The sequence below is a fragment of the Hyperolius riggenbachi genome, chromosome 7, assembly GCF_040937935.1.
Source record: "Hyperolius riggenbachi isolate aHypRig1 chromosome 7, aHypRig1.pri, whole genome shotgun sequence".
NCBI lineage: Eukaryota > Metazoa > Chordata > Amphibia > Anura > Hyperoliidae > Hyperolius > Hyperolius riggenbachi.
Window position 1 is genome coordinate 162,862,173 of NC_090652.1, and position 19,067 is coordinate 162,881,239.

The window sequence follows — 19,067 nt, forward strand, 5'->3', positions numbered from 1 at the left end:
ATTAAATGTAAGACTTTCAGGGACTACCGTAAGTCTTGTAGACTGGGAAAGTTCTATCCAAAGATCTTTCTGGCTGACAATTTTTAATGTGTAAATGTAGCTTTAAGTGTTTAATGATTGTACAGGGCCACCTTAAAACCTAGAAATTGAAAAGGGTTTCCTTTTTTTAATTTTTCACAGTGGGATTGGTACTTTGTCACATGTCAGTTCAAGTACACCTTAAGTGAAAAGATTGGTTTCTTTCAATGAACCATTCCACCTTCGCCCAGGTTCTTTCCCCCCAATCTTGATAAATTAGGTCCAGACTTGGTAGCCCAAAAAGAACTGGGAAAACCGCAGCCATGTACAATATACAGCATAGCAAGCTAGGAGTTTTTTTTTAGAATACAATGATAACCACACAGAATACAGTTCTCCAGTTTTATTTATCATTAAATGGTAAAAGCCGTACATAATCAGCAAAACAGTAACTTTGCAGACCAGCTAGAAGAAAAAAAACAGCACAAGCTCACAAGTAGCGAAGCCGAGGAACATGGGGAATATTTTTTGTTCCATCTTAAAAACTGCAATGGACAGTTGATGTCCAGTGTACAAAGTCCAAAGGGTGTTGAAAAGAAAACCGATTTGGCTAAATCTGATATTTGTTACTATAAATGCATAAAACAATTCTAGCAGTTACTGGCTGAAAACAATGCCTATAGGAAAACTATTGCATACATAATACTGTTAAGGTAATTTTATTATCTAATATATCCAGTATAAAAGGCATTTTGTTTCACAGAGAACATGGTACAATGTGCAGACATGGCATAACATTCAATAAATTGAGATTTCATGGAATTTTGAAATACACAGGTTTTAAGAAATTCTTGTTATAAATGGGCAAGTAGAATTTCTTACTTAAAATTCACAGATTGTGGTCTAAAGAGTGTTAAAAAGGTGGCTCATATAAGAAATAAATTATCACAATAATGAACTGAGATGTATACCCCAAAAGGGTAATTTAAGCCTCTACATCTACACAAGAGAAGGATCTGTAAAAAAGCAATAGACATGATGACACTGTTTGTTGACTTCACTTATACCATTTTAAATATTAGAGATTTGTGCAGTTTTGGGTTACTTCTGCCATCATATAGTTTGCAAGTATTTATCATTTCTCTCCAGTGCTGATCAATTTTACAATTTCACAGCAAACCAGACAGGACCAACTCCCAAGTGAAACACTTAAAGTTATAACCACTTTATAAATAGTTAGGCTGTATAGACCCATGCAAATGATTCATGAACTTCTGACATTATTCAGATAGCACCATTATGTAGAGCATGTCCCAATAGTGAGAAACTTCAAAAATACACGTTAACTTTGTGCATATAGCTAAAGAAATCTTGTAAAAAGACATCACCCATGGAAAGTCTATTGTGAAGTCCAAGTCTGCTTTGTGTTTGAAGATGGTCTTACCAATATTAAGCATCAGGCACGGCTGTATTTTGAATTGTTGGCACAGGAAACCTGGTTTATGGGCTTTTTTTTTTTGTATCTTCTGTGTAAATGCGGTAGATCTTGTAGTTGCGGCCATTTTGGATCAAGATGCCAAGATTACAGCCTTTGTCATAGGTTTGAGGTAGTACATTTTCTGTTTACAAATGAGCAGTTCTATGCAGTTAAGTCTGACAAAATACAGTATTCTCTTTATACCACCAGCTTAAAAAGCAGTCTAAACATTACTGGGCTAAAACAAGAGGTATTTAAAGCAAGCACCCATCTAGGATCTAAAGAAGAAATGTGCATAGGAGGTGATATTACTAGACGCTAAACTTTGCTATATACCCATAACTGTTTTACGGTCACTCCTACACAGAACATTACCACTTTTCAAAATTACTCCCTGGTCAGCATGATCTTTGTTCACCTAGCAGCAGTAAATTTCCTTTCACTTTTGTGAACCTGCAGAGCATGTGTTACACCTCCAATCTGCAGCTGCCTCTACCTGAACTTACTAAATTAGCTGATAACTTGCACCTCTCAAAGTTTGCCGCAATCTTTATTCCTCCTGATCAGTACAGTGCCTCTTGTACCCCTAATAAAGAGCACACTGCACAGTTTCAGAGAATACAATTGCACTCGTAAAATGGCATTATGTAAATGGACACTAACCAAATATCTCAACCGTGTTCAGAAGTAATAGTTAACATTTGACTTTTATAAAAGAGGTAGCATAAATTGATGGCATTGTATTTTATGTCTGCATTTTGTCAAAACTTATTTTTCCCAACAGAGGGAAATGTTGAATTCCGTTTTTATTGAGGGTGTCCCCTTTGGGGAAGATTTTCATTCCTGTTCAGAGACTGAGACAATTATGTTTTGCAGACTAGTGGGTTAGTGTTAGAACCTCTTTGTTAGCATCATGTCAGAGGTTATTACACTTCCCTATGCAAAACTACATAAAATACCTAGGGTTGGGTTTTACTCATCTATTTTATCAGGATCTGCTGTGAATAATGGTGCCTCTGCCTTCTTATTTTATCTACAATATGGGAAACAAAATGACTTGGAGTAACCATTTAAGTGGAGGCAGGTGTGAAGTCATTGGGAGTGCACACTTACCTCCATGGGTACCATCAAAAGATCTATTCAGCTGAAGATCTGTATTTTAGCTGCATTGTACCAAATCTTGGTACACTAAAGGAACGATGCAGAATTGAAAAATACTGGTAGCCGACTAAAATCCCTTGTGATACCATAGGGCCCAGTCTTTACACAATACAGAGAAGCCCACAGTGCCGAAATGTGCATCTTGGTACAACTCCTGGTATACCATTGCCAAATCATTGATTTTCATTTAATTTTTTTATTGGCTGCCACAGAGAAGTGAAATTTTCAGAGTTAAACATATCTCTGTTCCAGTTATACTTCTTATGTAATACTCTACTTATGACAACCAGGTGTCCTGTTCCTCTTCTCTTTAGGATAACTGCACCTTTGAAACATTACGTGGCTCCTTTTGCCATAATTATTGGTCCTTAATGGTTAAAAAAAAATGCATTTATGCATGGAATGTGTGTTCAGAAATGTCAGATGCATGTGTACAAAGATGAAAACCCAAAACAAAAAAGCTCGAGAAAGCAGGCACCCTATTCGCACCTGTATAGTGCCAATACACACAAGGCCAAGTGTAAATCTGCATGCATCTCTGCAGCATCAGACAAAAAACACCTGTGAACTGCTCTCTGCAGAACCCAATATAAGGGCCTCTGAAGAGGAGAACCTCACTGCTAGATGTACCAATCATCTCTCAAACATGCAAAAACTTGTTTACTGGTGCACAGAAAAGATTAAGTGAGCACAGGGAGAATCGATCTTCCCAGAGCTTGGCTTTGTACACTGGATGCTGTAAACAGGTATGTAATTCTGCATAAAACATAAAAACTTATTAGCTGTGCTACCACAATGCAGAAGTGATTTAAGTGATCACATCACACCACCTCTGCCAGCTAGCTACACAAGTTTGTAGAAGCCAGCATACTAAAGGGATGCAAAGAATGTTTCTCTGAATACTTAGTTGTGGTGGGGCCTTTTGTTTGAGCACAAGTACACAATTTATTGAGGGTTAAGGTTAGGCTTGCTTGCTACCACTTCAATGGCTACAGCAAAAAGGAGCAAATGGGTTTTAAAAATGCAGTTATCCTTCTATATGGGAGCAAATGAAATAAGATTTCCAGTTACCAAAGCTTTTACATAGTGCCCCACTGGGGCAGGCAGAGACAAAAAGAATGCAAGTTCCATTTTTCCAACAAGGCCAGATGAAGCGAAAGCTGGAGGCACAGGTTCCTGATTTCTAGTATTCCCACAGGGTGGAGGAATCAATTGACTCTGCATTGGCTTTCAGAACTCCAGCGTGATCACCCTTCAGGTAAAGGCCATTCACTTTGATTGCTACCTTATTTTGGTCACAGAACTCAAAGAAGAAATCAACAGGTGTAGAGCTACTGCTGGTAACAGAGGCATCACTTCCCATGGTCCAGTGTTTTCCTGTGGAGTCTATATTAAAAAAAAAAAAAAAAAAAAAAAAATTATTAGAGACTAATGCTCAAGTTTCAGGTGGCACTGTAACTCTGGTGAGATCGTTGTCATTGATCTCACCACAGAGCGATTTAGAGCCTCGGAGGACGGAAAGGAGAACTGATACAGACGTCTGGATCCCCTGGGAGGCGAGTAAAGATGCCTGCTGCGCGCTACACTCTGCATTGAGCTCCCGGCAGCTAGCCCGAGCTTAGCTCAGGATTACCACCAGAGAGGTTGAGTAGGTGGGCTGTGGAAGATGGAGATGGTGCAGTTTTAAGCATGCCACTGTGGATCTGTGGATATTGATGGCATTGAATGTAATCTTCATCTCTGTTCAGTGCATTAAGAAGAAATTTGCACATCTTGCGATATACAGTATGTTTTACCGTTTCCGCAATATAGATCTATTCCCCTTGATGAACAGCTGATGGGGAGAGATGAATTTAGAGGAAATGTTATTTTTGTCAGTAGTAACCTTTATACCAGTGTTTCCCAATCCTGTCCTCAAGGCCCACCAACACTGCATGTTCTGTATAAAGTCACATAGGTAGTTAAAGGAATCAGGCAGCAAAACAGGCTCCCCACGATCTACTTACCCGGGGCATCCTCCAGTCCCTTGCTGCCTACATGTCCCGCAGCTCCGCTCCCAGCCGCTGGCCCAGGGTCCCCACCAGTGCAGAGGCAGACCTCGAGGTCGTCCTCCACTGCGCCTCTGTCAATCAAGTCCACATTGTCCGGAGTGTACTACGCAGGCGCAGAACTAATGTGCCTGCGCAGTACACTCCGGACAACGTGCCTCTGCACCGGTGGGGACCCTGGGCCGGGGGGCTGGGAGCAGAGCTGCGGTGGGGGCTGGAGGAAGCCCAAGGTAAGTAGATCGTAGGGAGACTGTTTTTGCCGGATGATTCCTTTAATGAGCTCTGCTGCAACACTAATTACCCCACCTATGATTGTGTGTGGTTTCCTGCAAACATGTACTGTTGGTGGGCTTTGAGAACAGGGTTGGAGAACTCCGCTTTATACAACCCTTGGGGCCAACAAAAGTTAACCCCCATCTGCCGCAGCCAGCAAGTTGTACTCATAATTTCAATTACAAACCTGCGGAGCGCAACACTATTACCTACCACCAACCCAGCAGCAGAATGTAACTACCCTCCCTAACTACCACCCCCCAAATGTACCTACTAACCCTACCTCCCTTTACCCAGCAGCAGCATATACCTCCACTCCCTACCTACCTCCTGCCCAACAGCATGTACTTATCCTACCTACCATCCAGCAACAGTTACCCACAGTCTCTACCCATGGCCTGCTAAAGCTACCTACACTCCTGCCTATTGCAGCTACCCATCCTCCTACCACCAGCCCATCTGAAGCTACCCTCCCTTATACAAACCACCCAGTTGCAGGTACCGAACCTCCATACAGCCTGCCCAGCTGCCTATCCTCCCTATAACTACCTGATCACCTTCCCACCCAACTGCAGCAACTTACACTTCCATACAGCTATCCATTCTGCCAACAGCTTTGCTGCCCCTACCTACTACCCAGCTGCAGCTACCGTACTTATCTGTACACTCTACTGTCATTCAGCAGCTACCCAATCACTCTACCTACCCTCTCTCCCAGTTGCAGCTACCCAACTACCTACTTACACTTCCTCAGCAACAGCAACTTACCATCACTACGCAACCTCTTGACCAGCTGCAGCTACCTACCGCCTGAGATCCTGGAGAGGTTTAGCCAGGGCAGCATTTGTATGGAAGAGGAACTGGCTAGCCAGGGTAGGGCAATTGCTCCATTTCATCTGTGAGGTGACTGATGCATTTTAAATGTCAGGGCATTACTGCATTTAATTTTGGGGGGTTAATAGCTGCTATAAATATGTGGAGTAATTACTGCTTTTAATATATGGTGGTAATTACAGCATTTCATATATTGAGTAATTTCTGCATTTCATATGTGCGTGTATTTGCTGCATTTTAAGTGTAGAGTTCCCTTTATGATAGAAGTTGTTTTTCTTAACTAAAACCTCAGTATTCGGTATAAATTGCAGAGTTGGCACTCTGATAAATAAGTGGATTTTGGGTTGCAGACCTAAAAATCAGTAAAGTATTCAAAGTATATTCCCTCAGTTTACCCTTTTCCATATATTTAGCAAGTACAATCAAGAGATATACCCACATGCATGTTCATGCCATTCAGTGTGTCCTCATGGCTCATCACAGAAAGGTGAAGACATAGTTAAGTGGACGATCTAAATTAAAAAAGTTTCTACTATACTCCTTGTGAGCGGATGTATCTTGGATTTGGGTAAACAGGATTATCCCCTCATCATACTCTTACCTTTAAGGCTATACGCCCCATCATTAAATTCCAGCTGAAAGACATCATATATTGAGCGGTTTGAATCAAGAGTTCCAGTCATTTTACGGCAGCCTATGAATCCATGTTCTCCCCTTAAGACAATTAGTGGACGATTGATAAGTTTCATCAGGATATGCTCTGTCTCAGCTACGGAAACAAAACATTAACATTAAAATCAAAGCTAATCCATGCTTGTATAAAGAACTTGGCAAAAACCCACTCATGAGAATTAGCCCCCTCCACCACACATTATCCAATACAGCTGAAATTGTATACAAGATGAACTAAAAAGTAATTACATGCTATATTTCTTGCTCTCTCCTATAAATCAGCAGTTTGGTTTCCATAATTTCAAGAGAAGCTGCAGTATCTGACAACTCAGGACATCAAAATTACAATCAGGCAGCCATGTTGGGGCATCAATCTCCAGCGGATTCGATCAATTGCTCTGCACAAAAAGATCTTGCTTGAAAGGGGGTGGGTCAGGTATGCAGTGGTAAATTCGCTTAAACTGTACTTGCAGAGTGTTGGCAGCGGAGCGTACACTCACCGGTCCACCACAGCTCTCCTGTGTCTTGTATCCATCCCCTTTGTAGCGCCTTTTCCCTGTGAACCAACAGCATGTAGGTTACATGACTACATACAGGCGTCAGTGTGGGATGTAGAAAAGACACAAGAGGAGCATGCCGGAGGACAGGTGAGCTCTGTTGCTAACATTCTGCAGAGGCCCTGGAGGAAGCAATATTTGGGAGGGGGGGGTTCAGCTGAGGAGTTTTGTTAAATAACTGAGTTCCCCAACAGAGATACATGAGTATAGTAATTAAGACTGGTAAAGTAACTGGGTTCACAAAATCAATCACGATAAAAGTGTTAAATGGAAATAAACTGATGAGATCATTGTAATAATAATAATAATAATAATAATAATAAATAATCCTACATCTAAAAATTACTTTAAGATACGGTTTTAGGTTATGTTTAAATATTTGTTTTTTCTCTGCTCAATGAAACAGAATTGTAATGTCTCTCACACACACTAAAGAATCCAATCCGTGGAGGGTGTGCGCAAAGTAGAAAAGAGGGATGACATCCCTGCCACTTGCTGCATACACATCGTCCTGCATGAGGAGCCTGACTCCCTTTTTTTCCTGAAAACAGGAGTTTTAAACGGCAACAGACAGATTTTGCCTGTGAGCAAATCTTGTCTTGATAAAGGGGCCCTACGCAGCTCTGAAACGTTGGCCCTATGCTTTTACATGGAACCAATATAAGGATATTTCTTTAGATGTGCCAGCTCTTTACCTGTTTAGCTCAATGAAACAGTCTGTTCCTTATCTCAGAGTGCTAAGATATATGACAAATGGGCCCTTTTTATCTATCCCCTACTCTCAGAAACTCAGTTCTCTGCCAGGTAAGCTGTAATTCCTTATCAGTGAAGGAGGCTATAGTCCAACTGGGTCCAGAAAAACTGTCAGTTCCATAGCTGAATATTAACAAAAAGCAGCACAGCATATTTTTGTGCTTGGCACTGTACATACAAATATCTATTTCATGTCACTTTAAGTTACGGGAATAATTAATACATAGCCAGGGATCCTGAAATCTGTCCTTGGTGTCAAAAAACAAAACTGTGCCTCGTCTCCTAACAGCTTTATATCCCTATGAGCCATTTATTCAGGATAGACTCAACTATGATATCAAAGGTAAAATCTATGAAATATTTACACAGTGTGTGGCAGTAATGATCCTTCTCTGATCATATTTCAGAAAGTGATCAATCTCTACATCCAATCTGGTGGCCATCTGCCAGTGTATGGCTAACTTAACTGTGCAAATCCTGGTCAGGCTATATTCTAAAATGGTACAATCCCTCATCAGTCGCTCACCCAGTTCAACATGGGGGAGGGAAGGAAACCAACACTGCTAGTCTTTCATGCACTAATTGCAAGGCGAACAAAGGCCTAGTTACTGCAATACTTTGTGGTCTCAGAACACTGCAGCCCAGAACATGGCATGGGAAAAGTCACTAGCAAGCTTGGAAGGCAGAACCATTTTCATAGTGATAATACACTGCAGAAGCGCCATAAATAAAATAAATATATTTCTAGAGAGTATGTAGGACAATGTAGATATTAAGCGGAAAGCCTCACCAGGAGAATCCACCGATGCTGACAGTTGTCCGTTTTTCCTAGCAGTCACATATTTTCCATTTGCTGCTCTCAGTGTAATCCGCCGATCACACCAGTCAATGCTGAAGTAACAATTGTCATTTCTGTAAGAAGCAAGACAAATATTGTAAACACTGGACTGCATTGACAGAAAAGAAGAATCACTTACAAATGCCTCTGGATGTGAATATACTGGGTATCAATTTATAATAAAAAAAAAAAAAAAAAAAAAAAGGACATACACTGCTAGAGAACTTAAAGCTATTAGAAAAATATTCTTTTCATAATGGGTTACTTTATCCAGGGCAGACATGATCAACAAAAGGCACAATTCATTCTATTTATAAAGGAAGGCCATTCTTAGGCGTTGCATCCATATCTAATTTATGCCACACTGGGTGAGCTGTAATTAGCAAGAGCTGCTAGCAATCACTTGCCATTTTGCTTGGCAACAAATTGCTCTGCTGCTAGTGTCACCACAGGTCAGGGGCATCCAAACATTGAAATAATATTTCACATTCTAAGGAACATCATTTGCTGGTTTGACCAGCATGTCAACAGAAGAGAGTTAACTGCCATGCTAAAAAAAAAAAAAAAAAAAAAAAAAAAAACACATTTCAGAGGCCCAGTAAGTCCAGTTCTCTTCTAGCCGGGTGCTCCACTCTGCTAGTTTTGGTGAGCACCCAGCTCTTATCGGCTCGCCTCCTCCTATTCTGTAAGCAGAGTTGCACACAGAAGCAACGGCCCTGCATTCTCTTAGGGAAAAAATATAATATAATATATCTCTATACATACACACTCAGAACTAAATTAAAATGAAAAAATATATACAGTAAATGCAATCATTCCCTGTCTACTTGAAATATGAAGAAGTATGAATCTCACAGAGTGGAAGCAGTAGCTTGGATTCCACCATTATTGGAAAGGGTCCAATATTTTCCAGTATGAGTCCTAAACGCACATTTCTTGGTGTCCTTGTTGATTTCCAGTTGGAAAGTCTCTTGGTCACTTTCCTCATCTTGATTGGCTGAGAGGTCTAGTCCTACAAAAAAAAAAAAAAAAAAAAAAAGGGGGGGGATTAATGTAAATGTTGACACTCCTGTTTGTATAGCAGTTTTCTTCCATAGGGCCCAGAGTTTGAGTAGCTGAAGCGAGCACTAGCCAGCTTGGGGCATGCTCTGAATTAGATTTCCACAATCTAATGCCACCATCACAAACTAGGGTCAATCTACCCATCTTGTTTTACTATTATTGTTACCGGTATAGGATGTAGCACTGACCTCTTCCACAGCACGTTTTACATAACGTATATAATCATTGGGATGCAAAAGGAAACCTAAGTACCCGGATGAAACCCATGCAAACACAGGGAGAACATACAAACTCCATGCAGATCATCAATTTGTTTTCCTCCACATTGGCCCATCAGTATATTTTTTGAGGTATGTGGGAGAAAACCGGAGTTTTCTAGAGGAAATCCAAACATAGGGAGTATATACAGTCTCCGTGAAGATAGTGTCACTGGACAAGTTCACATTGGAAGCCCCAGCACTGAAATCACTGCCCCGTGCAGAAAGCCTCTGCCTTTCTATACACGATACAGAAAAGGCTGTAGCCATTCTCTGCAAGAGGGCAGAGTATGAGCCAGAACTCTGCTGATAAAAACAGAGGTACGCTGTATTTACACCAGAGGTGCACTTTAGGTAAACTTCTGATAAAGCTGTAGAAGAGCTGTTCAATACAATTCAAAACTAGCCCAGGGTAGGATTACATTGTAAAGCGTGCCGACAGGAACCCTGAATATCAATCAGGCCCTAGGCAGTCGGCCTGGTGCACACCAGATGAGTTTTTCTGAGCATTTTGAGTTTTTGAAACCTCCTGCTAATGTTATCCTATGTGTCGAGCGATGAGGTTTTGTAAAAAAAATAAAAAAAACAAAAACTCCATAACATTCCCATTCCCATTGGGAAGAGCTTTTGAAACCTCTAGCATTTGGGGAGAATTTCTGGTGTGTCACAGCCCTAACTGTGGATACATCTAAGAGTAATGTGCAGTTAGGCCCAGTGCACACCGAGCGGTTTTTGGAGCGATCTGCCGGCCGCATCCGCCTGGAAAAATGCTTGGCTATTGTATTGCAATGGGATGGTGCACACCGGCGGTTTGAGGTTTTTGCCAAGCCGCAAACGCACCTCCTGCTGCGCGTTTGCGGTTTGCTAAAAAACCTCAAACCGCCGGTGTGCACCACACATTGAAATACAATAGCCAAGCGTCTTCACTGGCTGATGCGGCTGGTGGATCGCATACAAAATCCGCTTGGTGTGCACCTGGCCAAATATCTGCTCTCAAAACCGCTAGCATTTTGACGATCTGCTATCGGTTTTGGTGTGCACTGGGCCTTACTCTGCTAGAAAAACCTGTGATTTTTCCTCTATTACACATCAATCATGTGGAATTTGTCCTGAAGCAGACAGAAGTTACATGCGTTAATACTCAGGCTAGATTTACAGTGGTCAGTTGCACAACAGTCGCCTTAAAATGCAACGAAGTTTGGACATAGACTTTTTTCTGCTTAATAGGTTGGTGCTTTATAAATAAAATAAAAATACAAAGCCCGCATGCAGCAAGCTAGAATACCGCGATCAGTCACAACCCAGTACAGTGAACAGGCCTATAGAATTATATGGAATAGGGCCTTAAAGTTGCGGGCCAACACTATACTGCAGTACAACGAGAGGGGTATCTCACAATTTGTAATAATGGAGAGAATACTTTGATCCCTTTGTTTGGTTTTCATTATAGCAGCTAACTAATCAAACTTAAATTACATTCCTCAGAGACATTCTGAAAACTTGCACATATATCCCTAGATATTTTCTTACTCCTCCCTCCCCCCCCCCACCCCTAACAAAGATATTAACCTTGTCGGTGTGCATTTAAAAACCAAATGCAGCCTTTAGCCGCAACATTTCCCCTAAAACTTGGCTTCCCTAGGTCGTCTGAGAACCATGCATGCCCTTAAACATAATGTTTCCGTTCTGTTATCAAACATAGCACTTCACACATACTCCGACTTTTTCCACAACAAAAGGAATTCAATTTTCAGGCCACAAACTTTTGAAGTCTATTGGTTTTGAAGAGAAATGGAGGTCACTAGCACCAAGATGTGCAATGTCCCAGTAGGTGGTCCTAAACCGGAACAAAATATAGTAATATTTAAAGATATTTACTTATAGATCTCTCCAATCAAACACTTGTTTGTTTAAAGGGAACCTAAACTGAAAGGGATATATTTTTTTTTTTAAACAATACGAGTAACCTGGCAGTCTTGCAAATCTCTGTGGCTGCAGCAGTGGCTGAATCACAGACCTGAAACAAGCTTGCAGCCAATCCAGTCTGACTGGAAAGTATTAGAGCCACAGGATCAGCAGGAGAGTCAGGCAACTGGCATTTTAAAAGAAAAAATCCCTATCCTTCTCAGTTTAGGTTCCCTAAGAAAAAAATACTGCTCCAAAACAAAACACTTTTGCAACGTGCTAAAATACATATTAAAAAAGGATGTATAAATGTCAGTTTGCATAATAGTTTAGCTGGACACCACAATAGTGACAAGGGACAGTCAGTGAGATTTAAATTATTCTCAATTGATGCAGGATTATGAAAATGTATGCAGCTTGACTGATCAAATCCCACCAAGAGTGGATTGGTCCATTTTAAGGTGGCCATACACTTCTAGATTTGACCATCAGATAGATTTCTGTCAGATGCCTGTCAAGTCGAATCTGGCAGGAATCTAGCTGATGTGTGCCACACACTAGGAACAGATTTCCAATAGATTTCAGAATGAAATATAAATGCATTATTTGACCATTAGATCCAATGCAACCCTATGGGCCATCGATCTGCTACCCGCAGCAGACCAACCTAGATCTTCCATCCTGTCAGATCAAATCATCGAAATCGGCCACAAAAATCAATTTGAAAGAATCGATTGATCGCTGAAATCGACCAGTGTAAGGGCCCATTTAGGCTGTATAGCTTTGCATAAACGTGTATCAACTCAGAAGTATTTTTATCTCATTGACCATCCCTAACTAGTGCATCTTATAAGAGGTTATTATACAAGACTGCTTTATTGCAGCAACACAAGTAACTTTATTGGTTTAGCATTTTGTGGACTAAGCACCGTTTATTGTATATACACAAGTTATGACTATTATCTGAAACATAGTGCTTTTTAATAACAGTTTAAAAATATTCCAAGTCTGACTTGGACTCCAGGTACTCAATTATTCTTCCGACTCCATAGCCCTGGTTCTTTCTACAAAAATACTGACCTACTTTCTCCAGTCTCAACTGTAGTTTAACGATTAACAACTTACATTCCTTACTGGATCATTACAAACGCTACAGCAATAAATGCCATACAGTGCTAGGCTGTTCACCCAAATGGAGCAGCAAAATACAGGTCTTATGCATTTATTCACCAAGAAGCAGTAGAAATTACCAAAGGGGGTCTAACCTCTCAGTGTGAGGTGCTAACTTTCTAGTTCTGGTTGAGGGACCCTGCAGTGGCAACTAACTATTTCTAAATGTACATTTAAAATAAAAGTAAAAAAAAAAAAAAAGTTTATAATTTTTTTATATTTACCGCCACTGTTTCCATAAGATAGACCCTCCTTCTTGATGACAAATGGATGTGGGGTTTTCTTACTGCCACTTATAATATATATTTACTGCAGCAGAGTTACAAAACAGCATAGACTTTTCAGAACACCATGGACATTCAGGCAGGCACCACCATATTAAAAAGTGCGGTTTTAGTGAAAAATCGTTAAAATTACATTTTTGACATGTTGACATAAATGACATATTGACTGGATGTCATTTAAATGATGAAAAGCTACTTTTAATCCAGTGGTACCTGCCTGAATGGATTGTATTGCTATATAGTCACCTAGTACAGTGACTGGAGTAGGGCTGAATGATTTTCAGGTTTTAAACCTAAAAACGTGATCAGGGGCTTGCCGATCTTCAGATCGTCAAGGTGGCGGTTTTGCGGTGATTTTTGCCTACGCTGGAACCTATTCTCCCGGTCCTCTCCTCCAGCAAGTTCTGATGCCATTTGGCTTCACCGCATTAGATTGCTGTGCGGTGAGCTGTGGTGAACAGGCAGCGAGTGGTGACAAGTATCGCAGGGCCTGTACCAGGAAGTGTCTCATCACTTCCTGGCGGCCACCGTTACCAGGCAACACTCGCTGCCTGTTCACTGCGGCTCACCGCACAGCAATCTAATGCGGTGAAGCCAAATGGCTTCAGAACTTGCTGGAGGAGAGGGGTCGGGAGAGGAGGTTCCAGCGGCGAGGGGGGGGGGCGGGGATCTGCCTATAGACACACACACACACACACACACACACACACACACACACACACACACACACACCATCTGCCTATACTTAAGGGATCTGGCTATACACTCTAAAAAGGAAAGTGTATCTGCCTATTCTAAATGGAGGATCTGGCTGTATATGCTAAAGTGGGGGATCTGTCTATACTAGGGGGGGGAGAATCTGGCTATATACATTAAGGGGGGGGGGGGGGGGGACGACTGGCTATATACACTAAAGGGATGGGGAGGAATCTGCCTATATACATTACAGGCACTAAGTGTGTGTGTGTGTGTGTGGGGGGGGGGTGAAATCTGGCTATATACACTAAAGGGGGGGGGGGGATCTGCTTATATACACTAAAGGGGATCTGGATGGCTAACATGTACTGCAATATCTATAGCTGGCTTACCTATACTGGGGCACCTATAGTTAGCTGACCTTTACTGTGGCACCTATAGCTGGCTAAACTATGCTGGGGGCACCTATACATGGCTAACTATACTGGAGGACTGCATACTCACCATCGTGATCCATCGTTGTGTATTAAGAATCATGAATTGAATCGAAATTGCAATTTGTCAGAAATTGTGCAATTCAATCTTTTCCTAAAATCGTTTAGGCCTAGACTGGAGGAATCTGGCGTCCTTTGTTCAAGTGTGCCCCCCCCCCCCCCCAGACTTTTCATAATGCCAGATATTTATCAGAATGGTCCATCTCACTTGAAAGCCACAGTCAAGGCCTTTGCTAAGTATTCAAATCACATACTACATGTCAAAATCATACATTACATTTGCGTAGTGTAAACAGTCCAAGTACTTAAGCCTTACATAGAAAGGAATGTAAACATTCAAATCACATATGCTGCATTACTAAACATGAAGTCTACTTTATAAAATACAAGGGCAGTAATGGCAGAGAGATCTCAAATATTGTACACAGGTTCTGAACCTATAGTACAACGTACAGTTCTGATGTTTTAAAGAGATGAATGATGCCCAAAGAGCCTCCCACTTTAGAGGCAGATTAACTAAGCTAGTGATAGTCAGCCATCCGCCCAAATCAAAATCTGTGACCCACTAATTATGACGTTTCAGCACATGTTGCCTTCTAATCTTGCATTTGATCATTTAAAGGTCTGAAAGCCAGCATTTCTACTTTGCTCTAAAACAGGGGTCAGGAACCTTTTTTCTGAGCGAGCCATAAACGCCACATTTTAAAATGTATTTCCGTGAGAGCCATACAATGTTTCAAACTGGGACAGTGCGCATGCGCAGAAGAGGGCTCACGTCCCTGTTGCCATGGTGATTTGTATACAGTTGATCCTCCGGGCAGCGGAAGGGTCCGACACGTCTTCGGCTTCTCTTGGGTTTCAGCAATTTCCCCAAGAGCCAGACAGGAAAAATACCGACTAACAGCTTGTACAATTAGCTAACTGACTTGGGGATTGATTCACTTTGTAGGATGAGTTCCCCGCACTTTTGCCCAATAGGCTGCCTGTCAAGTGACACAGATGCAGTCATCAAAAGAGCCACATCTGGCTCCTGAGCCCTAGGTTCCTTACCCCTGCTCTAAAAGAATCCTCACAGCTTTAAAGCTACTATCCCAGAAATTTTTTTTAGCAGAACATCACTGAAATGGTAAACAAAGCACTTTGTCCTGCTATTCGGCATCAAATCCGCATCCAAACTGCAAACAGTATCCTCGTTTACATTCCAATGTTGATGCATTTGTCTGTAACAAGTAAAAAAAAAAAATTTTTTTGAGAAGCTGTGTCTGCTTCATTCACACACTCAGTTCAGAACAGTTGGAATAAAATGCAATGGAATCTTTCAGGGCAAGAAAAACTGCACTTTGGAAACTTGAAATTTGTAGACAGTCAATATTACTTGTGCACAAAAGCAAATATGATAACTGCATGAATAATAAAAAGTAGAAACACATTTTTATTGAACGTTATGTCAGAGTTTCAGACCACTTTAACAGCACAAGTGTCTACCCAGTGATAATACTGAATGTGAAACTTCTCTCAAAATGTCAATCTGCATTTAAAGCCTTACATTCACTAAAGAACCTTATCTCATTAACACTTTGTGATCATTTTTCACAGTGAATGTGTCAGGTTTTCACGCTAGTCCTTATTTTATCACCAAGTCTATTTTTCGTCAGCAACACTAGGTGGGGGAGGTGAACACTCACATGAAACTTCATCCCCGTTAATAGATGTATGTCAGTGGTGAGCTAACTTGTCTCCTTCTCTTTCCTCAGATTGTAAAAAAAAAAAAAAAAAAAAAAGAGGGTACTGGGAGATGCCATATGCTGCAGAAGAATTATGCTGGATGATGAGATGGGCGGGGGTTGCTGGACAGGCAGCATTCGGAATGTATTCAGGCAAAGGATCTAAGGGCCTGTTTTCACCACAAATTGAAAACATGCTGCAATTTTGGCCAATCTAGTATTTTTGTGTGATTTTTTATCGCCGCAATGAATATCAGGAGATGTCTAGGTGAATAATCTCCTGGCTGGAAGATATGCTCGCATAGACTGACTTCATCCCAGCATGCATTGTGGCGGTTGGGGTGAGGGGGGCATGACACTGCCAGATGCTTCAAAATGCTGCAGCTGCAGTCCCTCCTCTGGATGATGGCAAATCCCATATTGACGGGGAGCCAGAGGAGCAGCCCCGCGTAGGCGAGATCAGGCACAGTTCAGTTACTTAAGGTAGGTATATATTTGTGACTTGACATCCAAAATCATCTCCACAGATAGTGTTGGAATGAGCATTAGACACACTGCTTGGCTCCTGCTCTGTGGAGAGAAGAGTGGGCGTAACACACAATTGCAGTTTGTAGTGGGAACTTCCTTTGAAGCTTCTGCAGAAACAATAGCATCAGGTGAGTATAATCTTTCTTGTTGGACTGCGGAAGAAAGCTAGTGACATTAGGGGGTTTCAGCACAATCATATTTTTAGACCTTTGAAAACAGTCTTTTAGCCAAGGAAATATAAAGTGAGTTTGAAGCTTTAATTTGGGAATATCACAAATGTCAGTACACCAAGATCTTACCTCAAATGGATTGCCAGCTTATAAACCTCTATCCTAAGTTAACTACAGAAGTACTCTGAGGATGTACCAGACACACGGTTGAGGAGGGAATTGTTGAGGCAGGAATAATAGTCAAGACATAATATAAAGGCAAGATAATATAAAACCAAGAATTGGGATCAGGTAGAAGAAGAACCTCACAATTTGTTGGCAAGTAGGATGTTTACAGGTAAATCTCAACAGACAAAATAGGGGAAAAAAAAAAAATAACATACATGCCCAATAAAATAATCCTCCTCCCTGACACCTCTTCCTGTATACCCATGTGTGCTGGTGCTATAGAAAGCAGCCTACCTGCAAACATTTGAAAAAGCTGCACGCTTAAAAAGGGCGCAGGATAACAGTAGCGTTACCGATATTCTACTACATTCATTAGTAAATATTACCAATATTTTACCCTGACCTAACCTCTACCTTCCCTCACACAGAACAAGTCCATGGTGGTGCGTTACCATTAAACACCCCCTTCTGGTGCTTAACCCTTAACTCCACCCCTGGTGGTGCCTAACCCTTAACCAGTTCAGCCTTCAGTCGTTTCCACTGCATTCCCATTCATTGATCTCTGGGCTAACAGGCAGCGGCACAGGAGAGCACGATCGGCCGCGGGAGCGAGCAGCAGCCTTTTGGACATAGCAGATACGTCCAAAAAGCCTTAAAGAGAATCTGTATTGTTAAAAAAAAAAAAAATCACACAAAAGTAAACATACCAGTGCGTTAGGGGACATCTCCTATTACCCTCTGTCACAATTTCGCCGCATTAAAAGTGGTTAAAAACAGTTTTATAAAGTTTGTTTGTAAACAAACAAAATGGCCACCAAAACAGGAAGTAGGTTGATGTACAGTATGTCCACACATAGAAAATACATCCATACACAAGCAGGCTGTATACAGTCTTCCTTTTGAATCTCAAGAGATCATTTGTGTGTTTCTTTCCCCCTGTATCTCTCATGCACTGAAGTTTCAGGCTGCTCTTTTCTTCCTGCAAACAGCTTTGCCCTTGTCTGTAATTCCTCACTATGTGAAAGCCCAGCCAGCTCAGAGGACAATTTATCCAGCTTGTAAAAGATGAAAGAGAGAAGCTGCTCTAATCTAAATAACACACAGGCAGTATGCATAGAGGGGCCTGGAAGGGGGAGTTCATAGCAGAACCACAACACTGAAGAACTTGGCAGCCTTCCAGACACAGGCTGACAAGTCTGACAAGAGAGAGATAAGTTGATTTATTACAGAGACTGTGATAGTACAAAGTGCTGCAGTAAGCCAGAACACATTAGAATAGCTTTTGGAACTTGTAGGATGATAAAAAACAGGATGTAATTTTTGTTACGGAGTCTCTTTAAGTACTTAAGCAACCCATCCCGGTGGGCAACTAACCTTACTTCCAACATCTTGTTTAAAAAGGGCACCCGCATTGGTGCTATAAATTGCAGCAACAAATAATCAGCTACACACAGAAAATAGCAGCTACAAATTGTAGCTGCTATATATGAATAGATAGAAAATAGCAGCTACATATTGTAGCTGCTATTACAGCAGGAGACAGTTTAATACTGTGTGTGCTCCAAGATTTCTGTACAGCTGCTAAAATCATTAGGGGAGATAGCCGTGCCCTTTAAAAGTTGCGGCTTTTTCAAATGATCTTGCCTACCTGCTCTCCTGATGCCATTACCACCACCACTCCCACTGGTGCTCATGGTGTGATCAGAAGAGGCCGCAGCCAAGCAGCCTGGTCATGGCATCTCATGTGTGAGTAAGAACTTTTAGGGACAGAGATTAAGGGAGCCATGGAGGCCCCCTGAAGATATGCAGGTAGCTTGGAAAAACAGCAAAGCTGCTCAATTGGCTGGTTATGGTTTAGGTTGAAAACGTGCAAATCTATTGTGGCCGATACTCCGTGATCTGCTACATCTGTTACAGTGATCTGCAGAAGTCCAAACATGACCTCCCTGCTGGATGCCAGAAAGGGTCTTCACCTGGG

At 41.5% G+C, this 19,067-nt stretch overlaps 1 protein-coding gene across 1 annotated transcript in view; it reads right to left on the bottom strand.

Annotated features, from left to right (window-relative positions):
* Positions 1-406: 406 nt before the first annotated feature.
* Positions 407-19,067, bottom strand: part of FSCN1 (fascin actin-bundling protein 1) — a 50,218-nt gene continuing 31,557 nt past the window's right edge. The window contains exons 2-5 of the mRNA XM_068244831.1: positions 9,487-9,643; positions 8,584-8,705; positions 6,413-6,580; positions 407-4,042 (exon numbers count right to left, since the gene is read on the bottom strand). Of these exons, the coding sequence (XP_068100932.1) occupies positions 3,840-4,042; positions 6,413-6,580; positions 8,584-8,705; positions 9,487-9,643 (650 nt within the window). The 3' untranslated portion in view covers positions 407-3,839. The remainder of the gene's footprint in view (positions 4,043-6,412; positions 6,581-8,583; positions 8,706-9,486; positions 9,644-19,067) is intronic.